We start from the raw sequence: 16,611 nt of genomic DNA, 5'->3' as shown, positions 1-16,611 counted from the left end.
CTGGATGATATCAAAGTTTAAGTGAAAAGAACTTACATACCTTCACTATACAAATGCCAGACAGGTGTGCCCATATATATTATTATATATTATATAACTAAGATGAAAAGCCAAATGGCTATTTTTTTTTTTTCTGGCGAAGTTAATTAAATTAAGGGGATAAAAATCCCTTATTATTTTCCAGCCAGTAAGCGAAACTCAAAGATCTAAAACTACAATCTGAGATTTTCATGCCGAAGAACTATTGGCGAATCCAAGCGTAAGTGACCACTTGGTAGTACAACACCATGGCAACTCAAAGCAAACCCTTAGATCATAGTTTTCGATCTTTGAGTTTCGTTTACTGGCTGGAAAATAATAAGGGATTTTTATCCCCTTAATTCAATTAACTTCGCCAGAAAAAAAAAAAATAGCCGTTTGGCTTTTCATCTTAGTTAGATGGCTTGGTTATTTCTTAGAGATTTATGGTCTAATTGTTCTGCTTTGGTTAAATTTGCAACTTAGTTGTTTATTAGAATTTAGTATGTTGGATATTTCCATCTGTATTTTATCGGTTATATTGGAGGGGAGGGATTATAGACCTCTTTTGATCTAGTTTGTTTACTGATCTTGGTACAATAAGTACTTTAAGCCCTTTTGCAGAAGCAAGAGTTCTCCATCGTTAAGGTTGTAGCTGGATATGTTGATAACTTGGCCATGGTTTGGTGGTGGTTGGTTGGTCCTTACTTCACTTCTTTGTGATTGGCTGCTCCTTATACCACTGGTCTTGACTGGTTGCTCCTCTGGGCATGACATCCGGATTGTCAATTGCTTTCTTATTGTTTAAGTCTTTGGAACTTCGCTATCAGTTTTTCTTTGTTTTCATCTATGACACTATCTAGAATATCCCAAATATCAGGATATATGTAGCTCAATAGTTCTAATATTATTTGTAAAACACTGTTTTGGATAATTGCTAGATTTTTGCAGGCCTCACAGATTTGTTCTCCAAACATGCAGGAATAAATATGGAGTACTTTGGCTAAAGTAAACTTCCTTTTAAGCTTAATGCAGTTAGGTATCATGTTGCTGTCTCTACATCATTTTAGAAAGGCTAACCGATTAATTAACATGGAAACACATATTTTTATCTTACTATAGTGACTGCATTGGCTCTGGGTCAACTCCCCACAGATTATGACAACTCTTCCTTTTAAGGTTACACAGTGGTCAGTATTCATTGTATTTGTGTATAATTTATTTATTTATTACCTTTTTTTTTTTCCACCACAGGGCAGGCTAGAGTAAATGATTAACAAATTATTCAGATTTATTTTATTTCTGTGACGTGTTATGTAGCTTGTGTCCTGTGCATATGTGTGTATTCCTGATGATCCCGAAACAGAGGTAGAAACATCAAGTGTTATTTTCATAAATGAAAGTAAAGTAATTACTCCAAAGTGTGTTTTGTGTCCATAAATTCTTTGTAATGAATAGATTATACATGATAAGAAATTATATTCCTGTTTTAATACTTTATCAAGAGTGAGCTAACAAAGCTTACGCATGAATTTTCTTCATTGACAGGCTACTTGTATATGGAAGAAAATGACTTCACATCACATTATTTTAGTATTCAATAATGCACAGCACACTTCCTTTCAGACATACATGTTGCTAGGAATTATAGAAAGGATCACATATCAAACTGCCTTGACCTTTACTGAGATCTCATCATCCACAGTGATACTAAAAGCTAAATCAATGCAGAAGTCATATTTTTCATATCCAACTAGCAAAATGGTATATCACCATATTACAGCGATCTGTGGGTTATCTGATCTTCAAATGAATGAACCTTTGATTATTTGACACTTGAATGGGTTAATGTTTTAAATGACTTCTGGTACAGCATCATTTAACTTTATCTTCAGTTTTCTAACTATTCCATTATCCAATCAGCAAACTACTCTCCTGCTAGGATGGAATAATTGAGGATTATATTCAATTAATAATATGGTAACTTCTGGTACAGTATTATGTTAACAGTATCTTCAGTTTTCCAGCCAGCACTCAGCACTCTAACTGTGTTGGAATAATTTAAGGATTACTATATTCGTTTAATAATATACTGTATCATAATCAATGACAATATTATGAGCTTTAAAAAAGGAAGCTGAAAACATTCTCCTCAAAATTGACTGCAGTGTTTAAGCTAAACCTCAGAAAACTAAAGTGCTGAACTTTGGTGAAGTCTAATTGGGCAGTCAGTTGGTTAGTTTGGGCTTTGTAATAGTATGACCATTACAAAACAGTGATTTATCAATTATTTGCCTAGCAAATTGTCAGCTGCTGCTGTGGTTGGATAACTGAAAGATTAATTGACTAAACAACATGTTATGTAAAAAAAAATATATATATATATATATATATATACACATATATATATCATCATCATCATCATCATCAAATTCCTGCCATGTACCCTCAAGGGGTGTACAGGATATGATAGTACTACATGAAAAAAATTATATCATTACAAGCTTCCTATCTACAATTTTCCTCTAAATCAGTCTGTTACTTGTCAAGACTCCAACATTATCAGATCTTATATTTCTAACGTCTAAGGCACTTTGCACCGTATCAATCCACCTATATCTTGGTCGTTTTCCTGCCAACCTGGCAGAGAACACTTGTTTTGCTAATATTTCCTCGCCCTTTCTGTTTAAGCGACCATACCACCTGCTGCTGAGATTAGCTCTGCTAACGCATGCCTGGTCAGTGTTTTTTACCACTATGCTATCATCACTGCTTGTTTCATTTAGCAGTTTTCCAAAGTAATTACTCCATACTTCAAGGATATCTTTTTCTCCAGTTTTCATGTCACCTTTATCATCTCTAACTCCTTTTACAGCACTCTTTCCTCCATTCCTAAGCTTCTTCAACAACCTCCAGAATATTTTGCCACCTTCTTGATATTTATTTTCTATATTCTTGCCAAAGTCCTCCCATGACTTTCGTTTAGCTAGTTTTACACAGTGTTTAGCATTCTTGCATTTGTCTCTGTATTCTCTAAGGGCATAAGCTGACTTATTTGACAGAAACATTTGATATGCTTTCTTCTTTTCCTTCACTGCCTAACTTCCTGTGTCCACCAGGGAGTTCTGATTTTTTTTATCCTTGCAGACAACCTCACCACATGCCTCTCTGGCAGAATCAATCAATGTTTTCTTCAGAGTTTGCCACTGAATCTCCAAGGTTTGATTCCTGTTCTCAAACTCTTTCATTTTTTCTTCAATAATCTTTGTGTATTTTAGTCTACAGTTCACATCTGAGAGCTGCTCAACTTTTATTTGCCTTAAAACTTTCTTACATGTTATTCTTTTCAATATGAAATTCAATTTTATCCTGCTCAAGACTAAATACTGATCACTTCCAATTTCAAATCCTCTGTACACTCTGGTGTCCTGCACCAGGGAGAAAACATCACTATCAACAATAATAGTCAATGAGACTTTTCTTATTCCTTGCCTCTTCTCTCCATGTGAATTTGTGCACATTTTTATGTTAGAACATGGTGTTAGTAATAACCAGTCCATGTTCTGAGCAGAAATCCAACAAATATTTGCCATTATTATTAGCTTTGCTCTTTTCTCCAAATTTTCCCAAAATATTTTTGTATGTCTCACAATCATTTCCTCTCTGCTATTTAGATCCCCAACAATTAATTCTAATAATTAAAAAAAATTACTTTTATGATCATTCACTGTACTATGGTAACTTGGAGATTTATGTTTGTCTTGTGGCATGATACTTACCGGAATTCAGGTAACAATTCAGCAAACATCTGTGATATCAGCATTAATGAAAGCTAATACAAAGACAAAAACCATTATAGAGTAATATTACTGTCTTCATTAATTTAATGTGATGCACACAAGTGGAATAGATTTCCTCAAAAGTAGTAATGTGATGAGTAGATAAATATTGGATTAAAAAAAAAAAATTTCTTCTTTAGGATAGCTATGTCCCATATTCTTAAAATAGGCACAGAAATGTTCTCATGAAGATTTGGGTAGTGAAAGAATGTTCGATTGAAAAAAGGATATGTAAGAAAGTTTTAAAACGAATAAAAGTTGAGCAGCTCTCAGATGTGAACTGTAGACTAAAATATACAAATGTTATTCAAGAAAAAAAGAAAGAGTTTGAGAACAGGAATCAAACCTTGGAGATTCAGTGGTAAGCTCTGAAGAAAACATTGATTGATTCTGCCAGAGAGGCATGTGGTGAGGTTGTGTGCAAAGATAGAAAAATCAGAACTCATTGGTGGACGCAGGAATTTAAAGAGGCAGTGAAGGAAAAGAAGAAAGCATATCAAAAGTTCCTGGTAAATAAGTCAGCTTGTGCTCTTAGAGAATACAGAGACAAATGTAAGAAAGCGAAACGCTGTGTAAAACTAGCTAAACTAAAGTCATGGGAAGACTTTGGTAAGAACATAGAAAATACATATCAAGAAGGTGGCAAAATATTCTGGAGGTTGTTGAAGAAGCTCAGAAATGGAGGAAAGAGTGCTGTAAAAGGAATTAGAGATGATTAAGGTGATATGAAAACTGGAGAAAAAAAGATATCCTTGAAGTATGAAGTAATTTCTTTCAACAATTGCAAAATGAAACTAGCAGTGATGACAGTGCAGTGATAAAAATACACTGACCACGCATGCAATCAGGAATACATATCGATGCTTGAAGTAGAAAAAGCCATCAAAAGTCTGAAATATGGAAAGGCAGCTGGAGCAGATGATATTAGACCAGAAATGCTCAAGTATGGAGTTTAAAAGTTTTAGTGGCTACACTGCATAGTTCAGAGAGCCTAGGCAGAAGGACAAATTCCAGACAATTGAAGTATAGTTCTCATAGTACCCATATATAAAAAGGGAAATAAAACTGATTCTGAGAATTACAGAGGTATTTCTCTACTGAGTGTTCCTGGTAAGATTTATGCCAGTATACTTGAGAAACGGTTGAGGATTGTGGAAGAGAAGCTTGGTGAGAAACAAGCTGGATTCAGGCCAAATAGAGGCTCATCTTCACTTTATGACAAATAGTGGAGAAATCATGGGAATATAACAAAGATCTGTATTTAAGTTTTGTCGATTTGGAAAAGGCATATGACAAGGTGCCAAGAGAGAAGCTATTCAATACGCTACAGTTATATGGTGTCAATGGGGCATTATATCAAGCAATACTTAGTCTTTATTTGAGTTGTAAGTCAGCAGTTAGAATTGAAGGAAGTACAGGAAGATGGTTTAATGTTAAATCTGGTGTGAGACAAGGATGTACATTATCCCCACTTATTCATTATCTATATGGATCACATTATGAACGAAAGTGGTATTAAACATGATATCAAAATTAGAGATGTTAATGTCAGCTCTTTGCTTTATGCAGATGATGTTATACTTCTAAATAAATCCGCTACAAGTCTGCAAGATTCCCTGACTAAATTGAATAACTGTTGTAATAGATATGGTATGAAGGTCAGCAATAAAAAGACAAAGACAATGAATATAAGCAGAATCATTGAAAATGTCAACTGTGTTGTGAATGGAGAACCTGAGGAACAAGTAAAACATTTCAGCTACTTAGGCACGATTTTTAGTGAAGATGGTAAATTAAATATAGAAATAGACAACAGAATCAACAAAGCTGGTATGGTAGGAAGTCAATTGCATAAATTCATATGGAATAAGAGAGAAATTAGTCGGAACACTAAATTAGCTGTATACAAGACAGTGTTCAAACCAGGATCTGAGAGCTGGGTCATAAGTAAAACACTTGACCAAAGACTAGAGACCTCAGATACGAGAGTCCTGAGAAAGATTAGAGGCTTGAACAGATGGCATCAATGGCAATATCATATTAAAAACGATTATATTAGGAAAGAACTTGACATTGTCAGTATCCGGGAATGTGTTAGCAGAGCTAATCACAGGTGGTGTGGTCACTTAAACAGAATGGGCGTGGAAAGATCAGCAAAACAAGTGTTCTCTGCCAAGTTGGCAGGAAAACGACCCAGAGGAAGACCAAGATATAGGCGGATTGATATGGTACAAAGTGCCTTAGACGATAGAAATATAAGATCTGGTAATGTTGGAGTCTTGACAAGTAACAGACTGATTTGGAGGAAAATTGTAGATAGGAAGTTAGTAATGATGTAATTTTTTCATGTAGTACTGTCATATCCTGTACACCCCTTGAGGGTACATGGTAGGAATTTGATGATGATGATAATTTTTTTTTTTTTTTCAGAATTCATTTTTACTTGGTTGGAATATTATGAAAGAGCTTCAATGACTGATACCGAGAGTTAAAAAGATGACATGATATATTTGAAAAGATACTACTAGTACACTAGTTTTGTTGAATTGATCAACATCTTCAGGTATCACGATCAAAGAAGTATATAAAGAATTACAGAGACTTAAAATTGTAATAACAGAACAAGTAGAAAAAGACAGTAGTGTGTTTGAAAACAAAATGCGAGCTTGAGTTCCAAACAAATGTATACTATGCGCTGTTGCGAGTGCACCAGTACTGAACAGAGGCAATGTGTGCATCAGAGAGATTGAAACTCAGGCTGTTGTTGATATGAGAGGAATCTAGAGAAATTTCCCTAGATTCGACAATCTTTCTCTCGAGTTCAATATAGCACACATGGATGTTAGAAGTTTGAGTCCAGTTCACAATGTGTAGGTGGCCTTTGTCTGAGTTAGCTGAAAAGAGAACGTGGCTAGAGAGAGCGCTAGCTCTAGTCCTGTTATAGGAGATATCTCTACGGTGTTCTTCCAAACGTAAAAAGATGGATTTAGCAATCTGGCCATAGTATGCTTTCCACAATCACATAAAATCTTGTACACCCCTGGAAACTGAGTTGGAAGATGTTTCTCTTTAGGTTTGCTAAGTATTGAATGAAGTTTCAGAAGCATAGTGAAGCAAGTTTTGAAGTTAAACTTCTTGAGAACCTTTGCCAGTTTTGGTGAAAGAGAACTGATGTAAGGCAAAGAGATGAAGGCTCTTGGGGAAGAGCGATCCTCAGAAGTAGTTGAGTGACTGGGGGAAAGAAATTTGTCAATTTTCTTAGGAGAGAAACCATTATTAATAAAAGTTTTATTAAGGAAAAGGAGTTCATTTTCAATTTCTGTTTCTTCTGTAAGTAATGATTTGGTTTGGTGAGCCAAGGTGGAAATAATACCAAATTTTTGTGGGGGATAGTGATAAGAGGAAGCATGAAGGTATCTATCAGTATGAGTAGGCTTTCTAAAAATTGAGATTTTAATACTCTCAGCATATCTGGTAAGTTTCAGGTCTAAAAAGGGGAGGCAGTCATCTGATTCCAGTTCGAAGGTAAAAGAGATTTTTCATGCACTTGTTTAGGTGGTCTAAAAATAAATTGAGGTTGTTGACACCATCTTCTCAGATGAGGAAAATATCATCAATATAGCGATACCAGAATTTTGGTTTAAGATGGAAGGAGTTAATAGCTTTTTCTTCAAAATCTTTGAGAAATATATCTGCGAGAATCGGAGAGAGTGTGAGCTGCCCATGGCCAGACCTGAGTTTTGTAAGTAGATCTTACTGTCATATTTGAAGTATCCTGACTTTATGCAATGGGAGAGAAGAGCAAAGAGTTTTTTTGATAATTTGATCTTGAGAAGATCGAGGGCTTCTTGAGCAGGTACATTTGTAAAGAGAGAAACAATATTGAAACTGGTCATTAAATCTGTTTTTTTAAGTTTGATATCCTTGATTTTAAAAACAAAATCTGCAGAGTTTTTAATATGTGAAGAGGAAATTCCAGAAAGATTTCTTAGAAACCTTGCGATATACTTGGAGAGGTTATAGGTAGGAGAGTGTATGCCCTCAACTATAGGTCTGAGTGGGCAGTTTGTTTTGTGAATCTTGGGGAGACCATACAGTTGTGGGATCAAGGGATGAAGTGACCTAAGAGAAAGACGAATGTTTCTTTGTAACTCCAAAGTGATTTTTAATAAATTATTAGTTCTATTGTGTAGTTCAATCATAGGGTCACTATTAATTTCTGAGTAAGTATCACTGTTTAAAAGTTCCAAGATTTTATTATGGTAATCAGACTTGTCTAAGATGACAGTCTCATTCCCTTTGTCTGCCGGAAAAATATGTTTTTTCAGTGTAGTCTTTAAAAGATAATAGTAACATCGTTATTCTTCTGGCAGACATATAATTTATTAAAAATTATTTTAAAAAATTTATTAAATTACTAATAATTTATTAAAAACCACTTTGGAGTTACAAAGAAACATTCGTCTTTCTCTTAAGTCACTTCATCCCTTGATCCCATGACTGTATGGTCTCCCCAAGATTCACAAAAAAAAACTGCCCACTCAGACCTATAGTTGAGGGCATACACTCTCCTACCTATAACCTCTCCAAATATCTCGCAAGGTTTCTAAGAAATCTTTCTGGAATTTCCTCTTCACATATTAAAAACTCTGCAGATTTTGTTTCTAAAATCAAGGATATTAAACTTAAAAAAACAGATTTAATCGCCAGTTTCGATATTGTTTCTCTCTTTACAAATGTACCTGCTCAAGAAGTCCTCGATCTTCTCAAGAACAAATTATCAAAAAACTCTTTGCTCTTCTCTCCCATCGCATAAAGTCAGGATACTTCAAATATGACAATAAGATCTACTTACAAAACTCAGGTCTGGCCATGGGCAGCCTGCTCTCTCCGATTCTCGCGGATATATTTCTCAACAATTTTGAAGAAAAAGCTATTAACTCCTTCCATCTTAAACCAAAATTCTGGTATCGCTATATTGATGATATTTTCCTCTTGGAAGATGGTGTCAACAACCTCATTTTATTTTTAGACCACCTGAACAAATGCTATGAAAAAATCTCTTAACTTCAAACTGGAATCAGATGACTGCCTCCCCTTTTTAGACCTGAAACTTACCAGATGTGCTGAGAGTATTAAAATCTCAATTTTTAGAAAGCCTACTCATACTGATAGATACCTTCATGTTTCCTCCCATCACTATCCCCCGCACAAAAATTTGGTATTATTTCCACCTTGGCTCACCAAACCAAATCATTACTTACAGAAGAAACAGAAATTGAAAATTAACTCCTTTTTCTTAATAAAACTTTTATTAATAATGGTTTCTCTCCTAAGAAAATTGACAAATTTCTTTCCTCAGTCACTCAAATACTTCTGAAGATTCCTCTTCCCCAAGAGCCTTCATCTCTTTGCCTTACATCAGCTCTCTTTCACCAAAACTGGCAAAGATTCTCAAGAAGTTTAACTTCAAAACTTGCTTCACTATGCTTCCAAAACTTCATTCAATACTTAGCAAACCTAAAGAGAAACATCTTCCAACTCAGTTTCCAGGAGTGTACAAGATTTTATGTAATTGTGGAAAGCCATCTATGTTTGGAAGAACACCGTAGAGATATCTCCTATAACAGGACTAGAGCTAGCGCTCTCTCTAGCCACGTTCTCTTTTCAACTAACTCAGACAAAGGCCGCCTACACATTGTGAACTGGACTCAAACTTCTAACATCCATGTGTGCTATGATGAACTCGAGAGAAAGATTGTCGAATCTAGGAAAATTTCTCTAGATTCCTCTCATATCAACAACAGCCTGAGTTTCAATCTCTCTGATGCACACGTTGCCTCTGTTCAGTACTGGCGCACTCGCGACAGCGCATAGTATACATTTGTTTGGAACTCAAGCTCGCATTTTGTTTTCAAACACGCTACTGTCTTTTTCTACTTGTTCTGTTATTACAATTTTAAGTCTCTGTAATTCTTTATATACTTCTTTGATTGTGATACCTGAAGATGTTGATCAATTCAACGAAACTAGTGTACTAGTAGTATCTTTTCAAATATATCATGTTATCTTTTTATCTCTCGGTATCAGTCATTAAAGCTTTTTCATATATATACATTTTTTTTTAATTGAGCAATGACAAACCTACATATATATTGCATTTATGAATTTAATTCAAATGTGTTTTATAAATTAATAGTTTGTAAAAAGCTAAAAACATTGTACAATTTGTCCGATACTGAGAAGTTCTGCCTCAGTGTGTGTGTGTGTGTGTGTGTGTGTGGATACACACACTTGGTGATGTTCGCACATCATATATAAAATGGCTCAGTCGAATTAGTAAAAACTTCATTTTTCTCTCAAGTCAAGCACTGACACTTCACAAGAAAATGGAATATAGTAAGATGAATGTTACATTGTTTATGCATATGGACGGTCATCATTCCTCGATAGACATGACTGTGACTTATTCAGAGAAGGAGTGATTTCCTCTATTCTGTTTCTACATAGGCTAGACATATAATGCTTAATTTCAGGTTTGTAAATGCTGACTGTAAAAGTTCCATGTTTGGTCTACAGAGGAGGCTTTCTGGACTAGGTAAAAACATGAATAAAAGATACAACAATTTATAAAAATTAATAAAATAGAAGAAATAATCCTTAGCTCACTCAGGAGCTAATGTGCTATAGGTTCACAAACTTTCACAGATGGGATTCACATAAAAAAACAGAAAAGAAGGTGTAGATTTTGAAGAAAGTCAACTGATATTCTTAATTCTTCTTTTCCAATGCTTAGATAAGGATGATATTTTAAATGAAATGGGAAATAAATGTTTCCATATCAATAAAAATTATTTCAGTGATACAATCAGTGAAACTGTCTGGAAAAGCATAATCATGAAGTTCCTCTACTGATTGGTACAACAAATCAACACTAGATTGTGGCCTCAATTGCCTAGAAAAAAAAATGTTCTCAACATTCTTAGAATAGTCATGAGTAAGCCAGAAATCAAGAGTGTTAGGAGAGTGATAGAGACAGCAAACAAATCTAGTTTAATGGGGAGGAGATACTTTTAAAAAAGATGATCACAAAGAGGAGATTGCAAGTTGTAAGAAACATTGCAAAAAAAAAGAGAAATAAGCAGTGCTTGAAGAAGCTGAAGTTTGAATTTCGATTAGAAAATACACATATGATTTCGCAGAATGGGGACAGAAATGAATATCACTGAAGCTGGAACGACAACTGCATATATTTGTAAAGTGAATGTGTAAGGCTTTAGAAGATTCTCCTTTTCTGAATGTAATCTAGTCAAACATAACAGTTATAACAGTAACCATGGGACTAACAAAATATCCTCGTTATAACCATTATTCACTATATCAGTGATGAATGAAATCTATCTTTTATATTTTTTTCAAATTTTGAATTTGATGCAAGAAAAAAGATTAAAAGAACAAAAAAAATATATAAATATAGAAAAAATAATCAATTACATACCTAGATATTATTTGTATGAATATGCTTGTTTAAACTATAATAACTTAATATTAAATGCAATTTCTTTGTCTGTGATTTTAAAATCATACACTTAATACTAAACACAATTTTAATTAATCTTTTAAAAACCGACATAATGATGTAATGTCAGTAATGTCATTGGGTCCAAACTGTTTAGCAAATTTTTCTGCTTGAGCTTTCAAGATTAGATAGTCTATTGAAAATCCAGCACTTCTTTGTGTAGTGAAGCATCGAAGCAATGCTTCATTGATATCTATAAGCTTGCACTTTATAAATTTTGGTTATATTGTTTTCTAGTGCCAATACGTAAATATCTTTATTCTTCAATACCGTTGAAGAGGACAAAGAAAAACTTTTTACACACTTCATATTTTTCACGCCACAACTTTTTTTGCACACTGAGAGACAGTTTCTTTTAGTAGATATGTTCCCAACAGAAGGTTCCATTTTTAACTGATTTTACAGTAGTGGCAGTGTTTGGAGTGAAGGAGGAGGGCCAGCTGCTAGACACTGGAGAAGTAGGTAGCGAGCAGCTGGTCCCCAAGGAAAAGATTAGGAAAAAAAGAAGAAAAGAAAATCTGCAATGCAGATAGTCATAAAAGCTATGGCACTCCCTTCCCCCCCCCCAAGAAATGGGAATTCCAAGAACTACCTAAGGAATTAAGAATATTTGCACAATTACCAAAATAAGTTCATCAATGTAGTATGCTCATTATAAAAGTGAGCAATTGTATGGGACAACAAATCTGGGTAAATTAAAATCATTATGGCTTTCTGTTCATTACAGCCATGATCTCACTATTTCTGTGTTCGTTACAACAAAGTACAACTGTACTTCACTTTGCCTGACTTTTCATATCTGTTATTTATGTAATCAAAATGGGGTAGGACATAAGTATGTAATAAGATTCTTTACTAAGTCATATTATAACACTGGTAATGTCTTCTACACATATCATTAACCCAGGGTCCCTTGCTAGCATACCCAGAATTCTCCTCAAGTGTTTTCATTTAAATGCTGGAAAAATGCTGCTGAGGAAGTACACTGGATATTTTCCCCCCAGTTTGAACATGCTTTTGGCCAATTCATGCTTCCAATAACAAAGTTGCAGTATTACATTAGGCATTGAATTTCATCTACCACCTGGTAGTAGTTGGCCTTTCCTCAGAGGAGTATGAATGAAAAATCTCTCTACCTCCATCATGTTAGTTTACTCCCAGATCATAAAAATTCACTAATCTGATGTTAAATGCATATTAGTTGGGGGATATATTCAGAGAGACTGGACTTACCAAACCTTAGAATAATCTACAATGTGGTGGCCCATCAGGACTTTAAACTCTGTAGTTTTGTCCTACACTATACAATCAGGCATTCTGTGTTAGCTATCTCAAGAAGTATTACAAATTAATATAATAACACAAGGAAAAGAGTGAATAGTATATTAAACAGCCATATATTTCAACCTGAAAATTAGAGGTCATTATCAGTGGCATCAGGCAATTAAATACATAGTAGAAAATGAACAATATCTTATTTAAAACATTACGAGTGATGTGAACATCCCAAATGAATAAAAGAGGATACACAGTATTATTATTATTAAAAAAAAAAAAATGTTAATGATGTGTGATTACAATAAGACTATTTTTCCATATCTTCAAAAATGAAAGGCAGTCATTTCAATTCAGGTTTGAAGAATGGAGAAAAATTTCACGATTTCTTTAAACAACCATTCAAACTTATGCCACAAGTATTGCTGGAACAGTATCTCAAAAAAGGACATCTTCAGACTTAGTTTAAGCATTTAAACTTTTTAAATCGACAGAAAAAGCAGTTTATATTTCTTTCTTTCCTGAGAAATGAAGTTATAAAGAAATATTAGGAGTAAACAACATAGAACTGAGAACTTCTTCCAGTCAATTAATATTTTATTAATATCCTCATTTTAAGTGAGGGAAAGCAACTGTTTCTAAGACTCTTCCCAAAGACTCTTCCTCATAGTCACACAATCGATTATGACTTATTTGTGTTTGGAAAACAAGTCAAGAAAAGAACAGAAATATAATATTGTTTACTCTTTAGTTCGCATGATATTGGTCAAACCACACAACTACTGTGCTCAAATTTGGTTGCCTCGATTTTAACTGTGATATGGAAATGCTAGAGAAAGTCCAGAGATGAGTGACCAAGGCAACATGAGGACTCTGGAATGTTGGTTATGGGAAGAGATTGCGGGAATCTAAATTGCAGAGTTTGGTGGACAGGTGGAAAAGAAGTGATATGGCATATATTTAACTTTGGGGATGTTATCACAATAATACAGCAAGGATTATAAAAAGAGTGTAAGCCACCCCTAGAAGTTGGATAAAGGTGATGAAGAGGAGTACGAGAAGTAGATTTTTTGGAACACATTACCAGAATGCATTATGAATCATGCTATTTAAGACTCCTGCTGAACTCTATGGAGACTGATGTGATAATACTGATAAATTTGAGAATATATGACAAAATCACAATTACTGCTTGGTTTCACAAGGTCAGTACTTGCTGTTGTGATGAGCGAAATCTATATGTGGTCTTTTTCAATTGAAAGTGAGGCAGCTGATCTCCTCCTGAGATAGCAAGTTTTTTTTTTTCCTGGAAACTCGGGTTCATATAGGCAAATTGGCAATGAGAACACACACACACACACACAATTTACAGACTATACATACTAGTGATAGTGCAGGTAGAAGGTGCTGTCTATTGATGGTAGAGATGTCACATAGTTGGAGGATTAAGCAAAGGAGACGGTGATGTGTGGTGGAGTGGTGCATCTCCCCTGCCCTTCCAATGATTCTTTGGAGGTATCACACAATAATAATAATAATAAAAAGAAACAACTGCTATGTGTGTGTGTGGTGTGCGCACACGTGATATGACTTGCTATTTTAGCAGCTGATGTTTACAATGTAAACAAACCTTATGATTTAAAAAAAATACAAATCCTAAGAAAGGCAGCTGCTGAGAATCATATAAAGTTACATATAATAATGAATTATAAATTTAATTGTAAATTTAATGAAATATAAAATGTAAATTATAAATCATTTTTATAATAAATAAAGTAATGAGAACATCTAAGACAGCATATGTAGGGAAGAGAAAGAAATAACAGTTAGGAAAAATGAGAGACCCTATTACTTTAGTTTTTAACAACTGAATGAATTAAATAAATATATATAAATTAGCACTTAATATAAAAAAATTACCTCATTAAAAAGTAAGTGGACAATAAACATTTTCCCTTCATAGTTAATTTTCTGTATATCCTGCCTGCAGTAAATAAAGATATTTGCATAAAAAATGGACAAGAAAAAAAAAGTGTATGTTACATGTATAAAACAGATATATAAGTGACACAAGTTAATGTTCAAATACACTTGCATAATTAAAATTCTTTACTTTGGAAATGTTTATATTGTTGGATCCTACTTCGTCTTAACCTATACTCTGGATCCGATATTTAGTTATTACGATGTTCTTAAACAATTGATAGGTTGCTAGTTGATTTCTAATCCAAATATAGAGAAAATTTATATTTATAGACTGCGCCACTCTATATCTGAATTAGTTCTAGAATTGAAGAAAAACCAACTCTCAACTATTTCTCCTTTATATGTTGTTATTATGTTTACAGGCCGAGTTTATTTAACTTACTTATCTCTCCCGCTTTGGTTCGAATATTTTCATGGATGGTGCAATAAAAGAGATTCAGTCAAAATACAACTTTAGATTAACAAAAACAAACATTTAATTTAGGATCACAAAATATACACTTAAGTTCAAATCACTAAATGAGATATTATAAACATTTTAGCTCTTCTGATAATACAGTCATATAATTTTAAGCAATGGTAAATCTGTTGTCCGAAACACAGCCTTCACAAAATTCAATTAAATACTTGGTAAAGCTCAAAGTGATAAAGTTCCTTGGTAACCACTTACACAAATATCTCACAGTTACTTAAGTTTCAAATATAATATAATGGCGGCAACACTTTTTCACAAGTATACACTTTTAAATTCACACTTCAGCTAATCTCTGCAAAAATGTTACTGTTAATATAGGGATATTATAGGAAGAAACACACACATATCTCTGCATAGGAATATCAATGGTTGGAATATTCTTACAGGTAATCTTCCTTCTTCATCTACTTATATACGAACACTTTTTATAACTTTATACACTTTAAAGAATTAACGGCACTCATTAAAACAAATCTTCCTAGTAATAACTGAATTAATTAACGGTCACAATTCACATGGTTAAATGTTCTTGCATGAAGTAAAACGCTTGCACTATCAGTGCAAGCGTTTTACTTGCAGTAGAATACTGAATTGGTCAAGATATTACTTGACCAATTCAGTATTCTACTAATCACTCATGAACTAAGGTGACACATAATAATTCCTTAACTTGAAGTTTTCATGCACAGTTGCCTATTCCTCCGGCATTCAATTAATCTTTTAAGCACTATAATTCTTAACACAGCTATCGTTAAGCTCAACCTTGTTGCCTCTAATTATTCTCTAGTTACTTCGTGCTATGCTTCAAGTTTCTGTGTGTCCTTGAAAAGTCGGCCCTGAAATTAAATCTCAACTAAAGTACAGCTAGTCATTCAGTAGTCACTTAGCTATCTTCCGTTGCTTTATTTGTTATTCTGCAACTTACTAGCTAACCTGCTCCACGACTAGCAGACTTTAATTAACTACTTGAGTGACTCGCCGACTTGCTAATATCGCACTCTGATTCCCCGAATCAATCTCCTTTTTTCTTTCCTTCCTCCGAATGCTGAATTAGAATATCCTCTTTTTTCAGCGTTCCTAGCGTATATATCCCTTCTTCCCGCTTAAATTGTTCTCGTGCTCTCTTTAACTAAAATCCTTTCCAGTAAATTCAACATTCTCCCTCATGCTCTGTTCCAAACTCGTGCAAACTATATAACATATGTTTCCATGACAACAAAACAAAATATAATAAAATTGAGGCATTGCATAATGTTATACCTCTCAGGAACAAATAAAGAATATTTACATTTCAATTAATACGCAGTTAAATGTTAAATACAAACTCCTATAATATTAACATAGCAATAAATAAAATAACTTAATAATATTTTAATACAGAGTTTTTTCTTTATTAGTACACATACTTGATTAAATAATTAAATATTAAATCAACTTAT

General features: G+C 33.8%; 1 protein-coding gene across 1 annotated transcript in view; it reads right to left on the bottom strand.

The window, feature by feature from the left end:
• Frmd5 (FERM domain containing) overlaps positions 1–16,611 on the bottom strand; it is a 501,610-nt gene that overhangs the window by 149,150 nt on the left and 335,849 nt on the right. The window contains exon 10 of the mRNA XM_090406270.1: positions 14,632–14,695. Within this exon, the coding sequence (XP_090262396.1) occupies positions 14,632–14,695 (64 nt within the window). The remainder of the gene's footprint in view (positions 1–14,631; positions 14,696–16,611) is intronic.

The sequence above is a fragment of the Typopeltis vanoorti genome, chromosome 16 (genome assembly GCF_054136105.1).
Source record: "Typopeltis vanoorti isolate ZY-2024b chromosome 16, IOZ_Tvanoo_1.0, whole genome shotgun sequence".
In the NCBI taxonomy this organism is placed as follows: domain Eukaryota; kingdom Metazoa; phylum Arthropoda; class Arachnida; order Uropygi; family Thelyphonidae; genus Typopeltis; species Typopeltis vanoorti.
The sequence above is the reverse complement of the archived record's forward strand: the minus strand, read 5'-3'. Positions and strand labels throughout refer to the sequence as shown.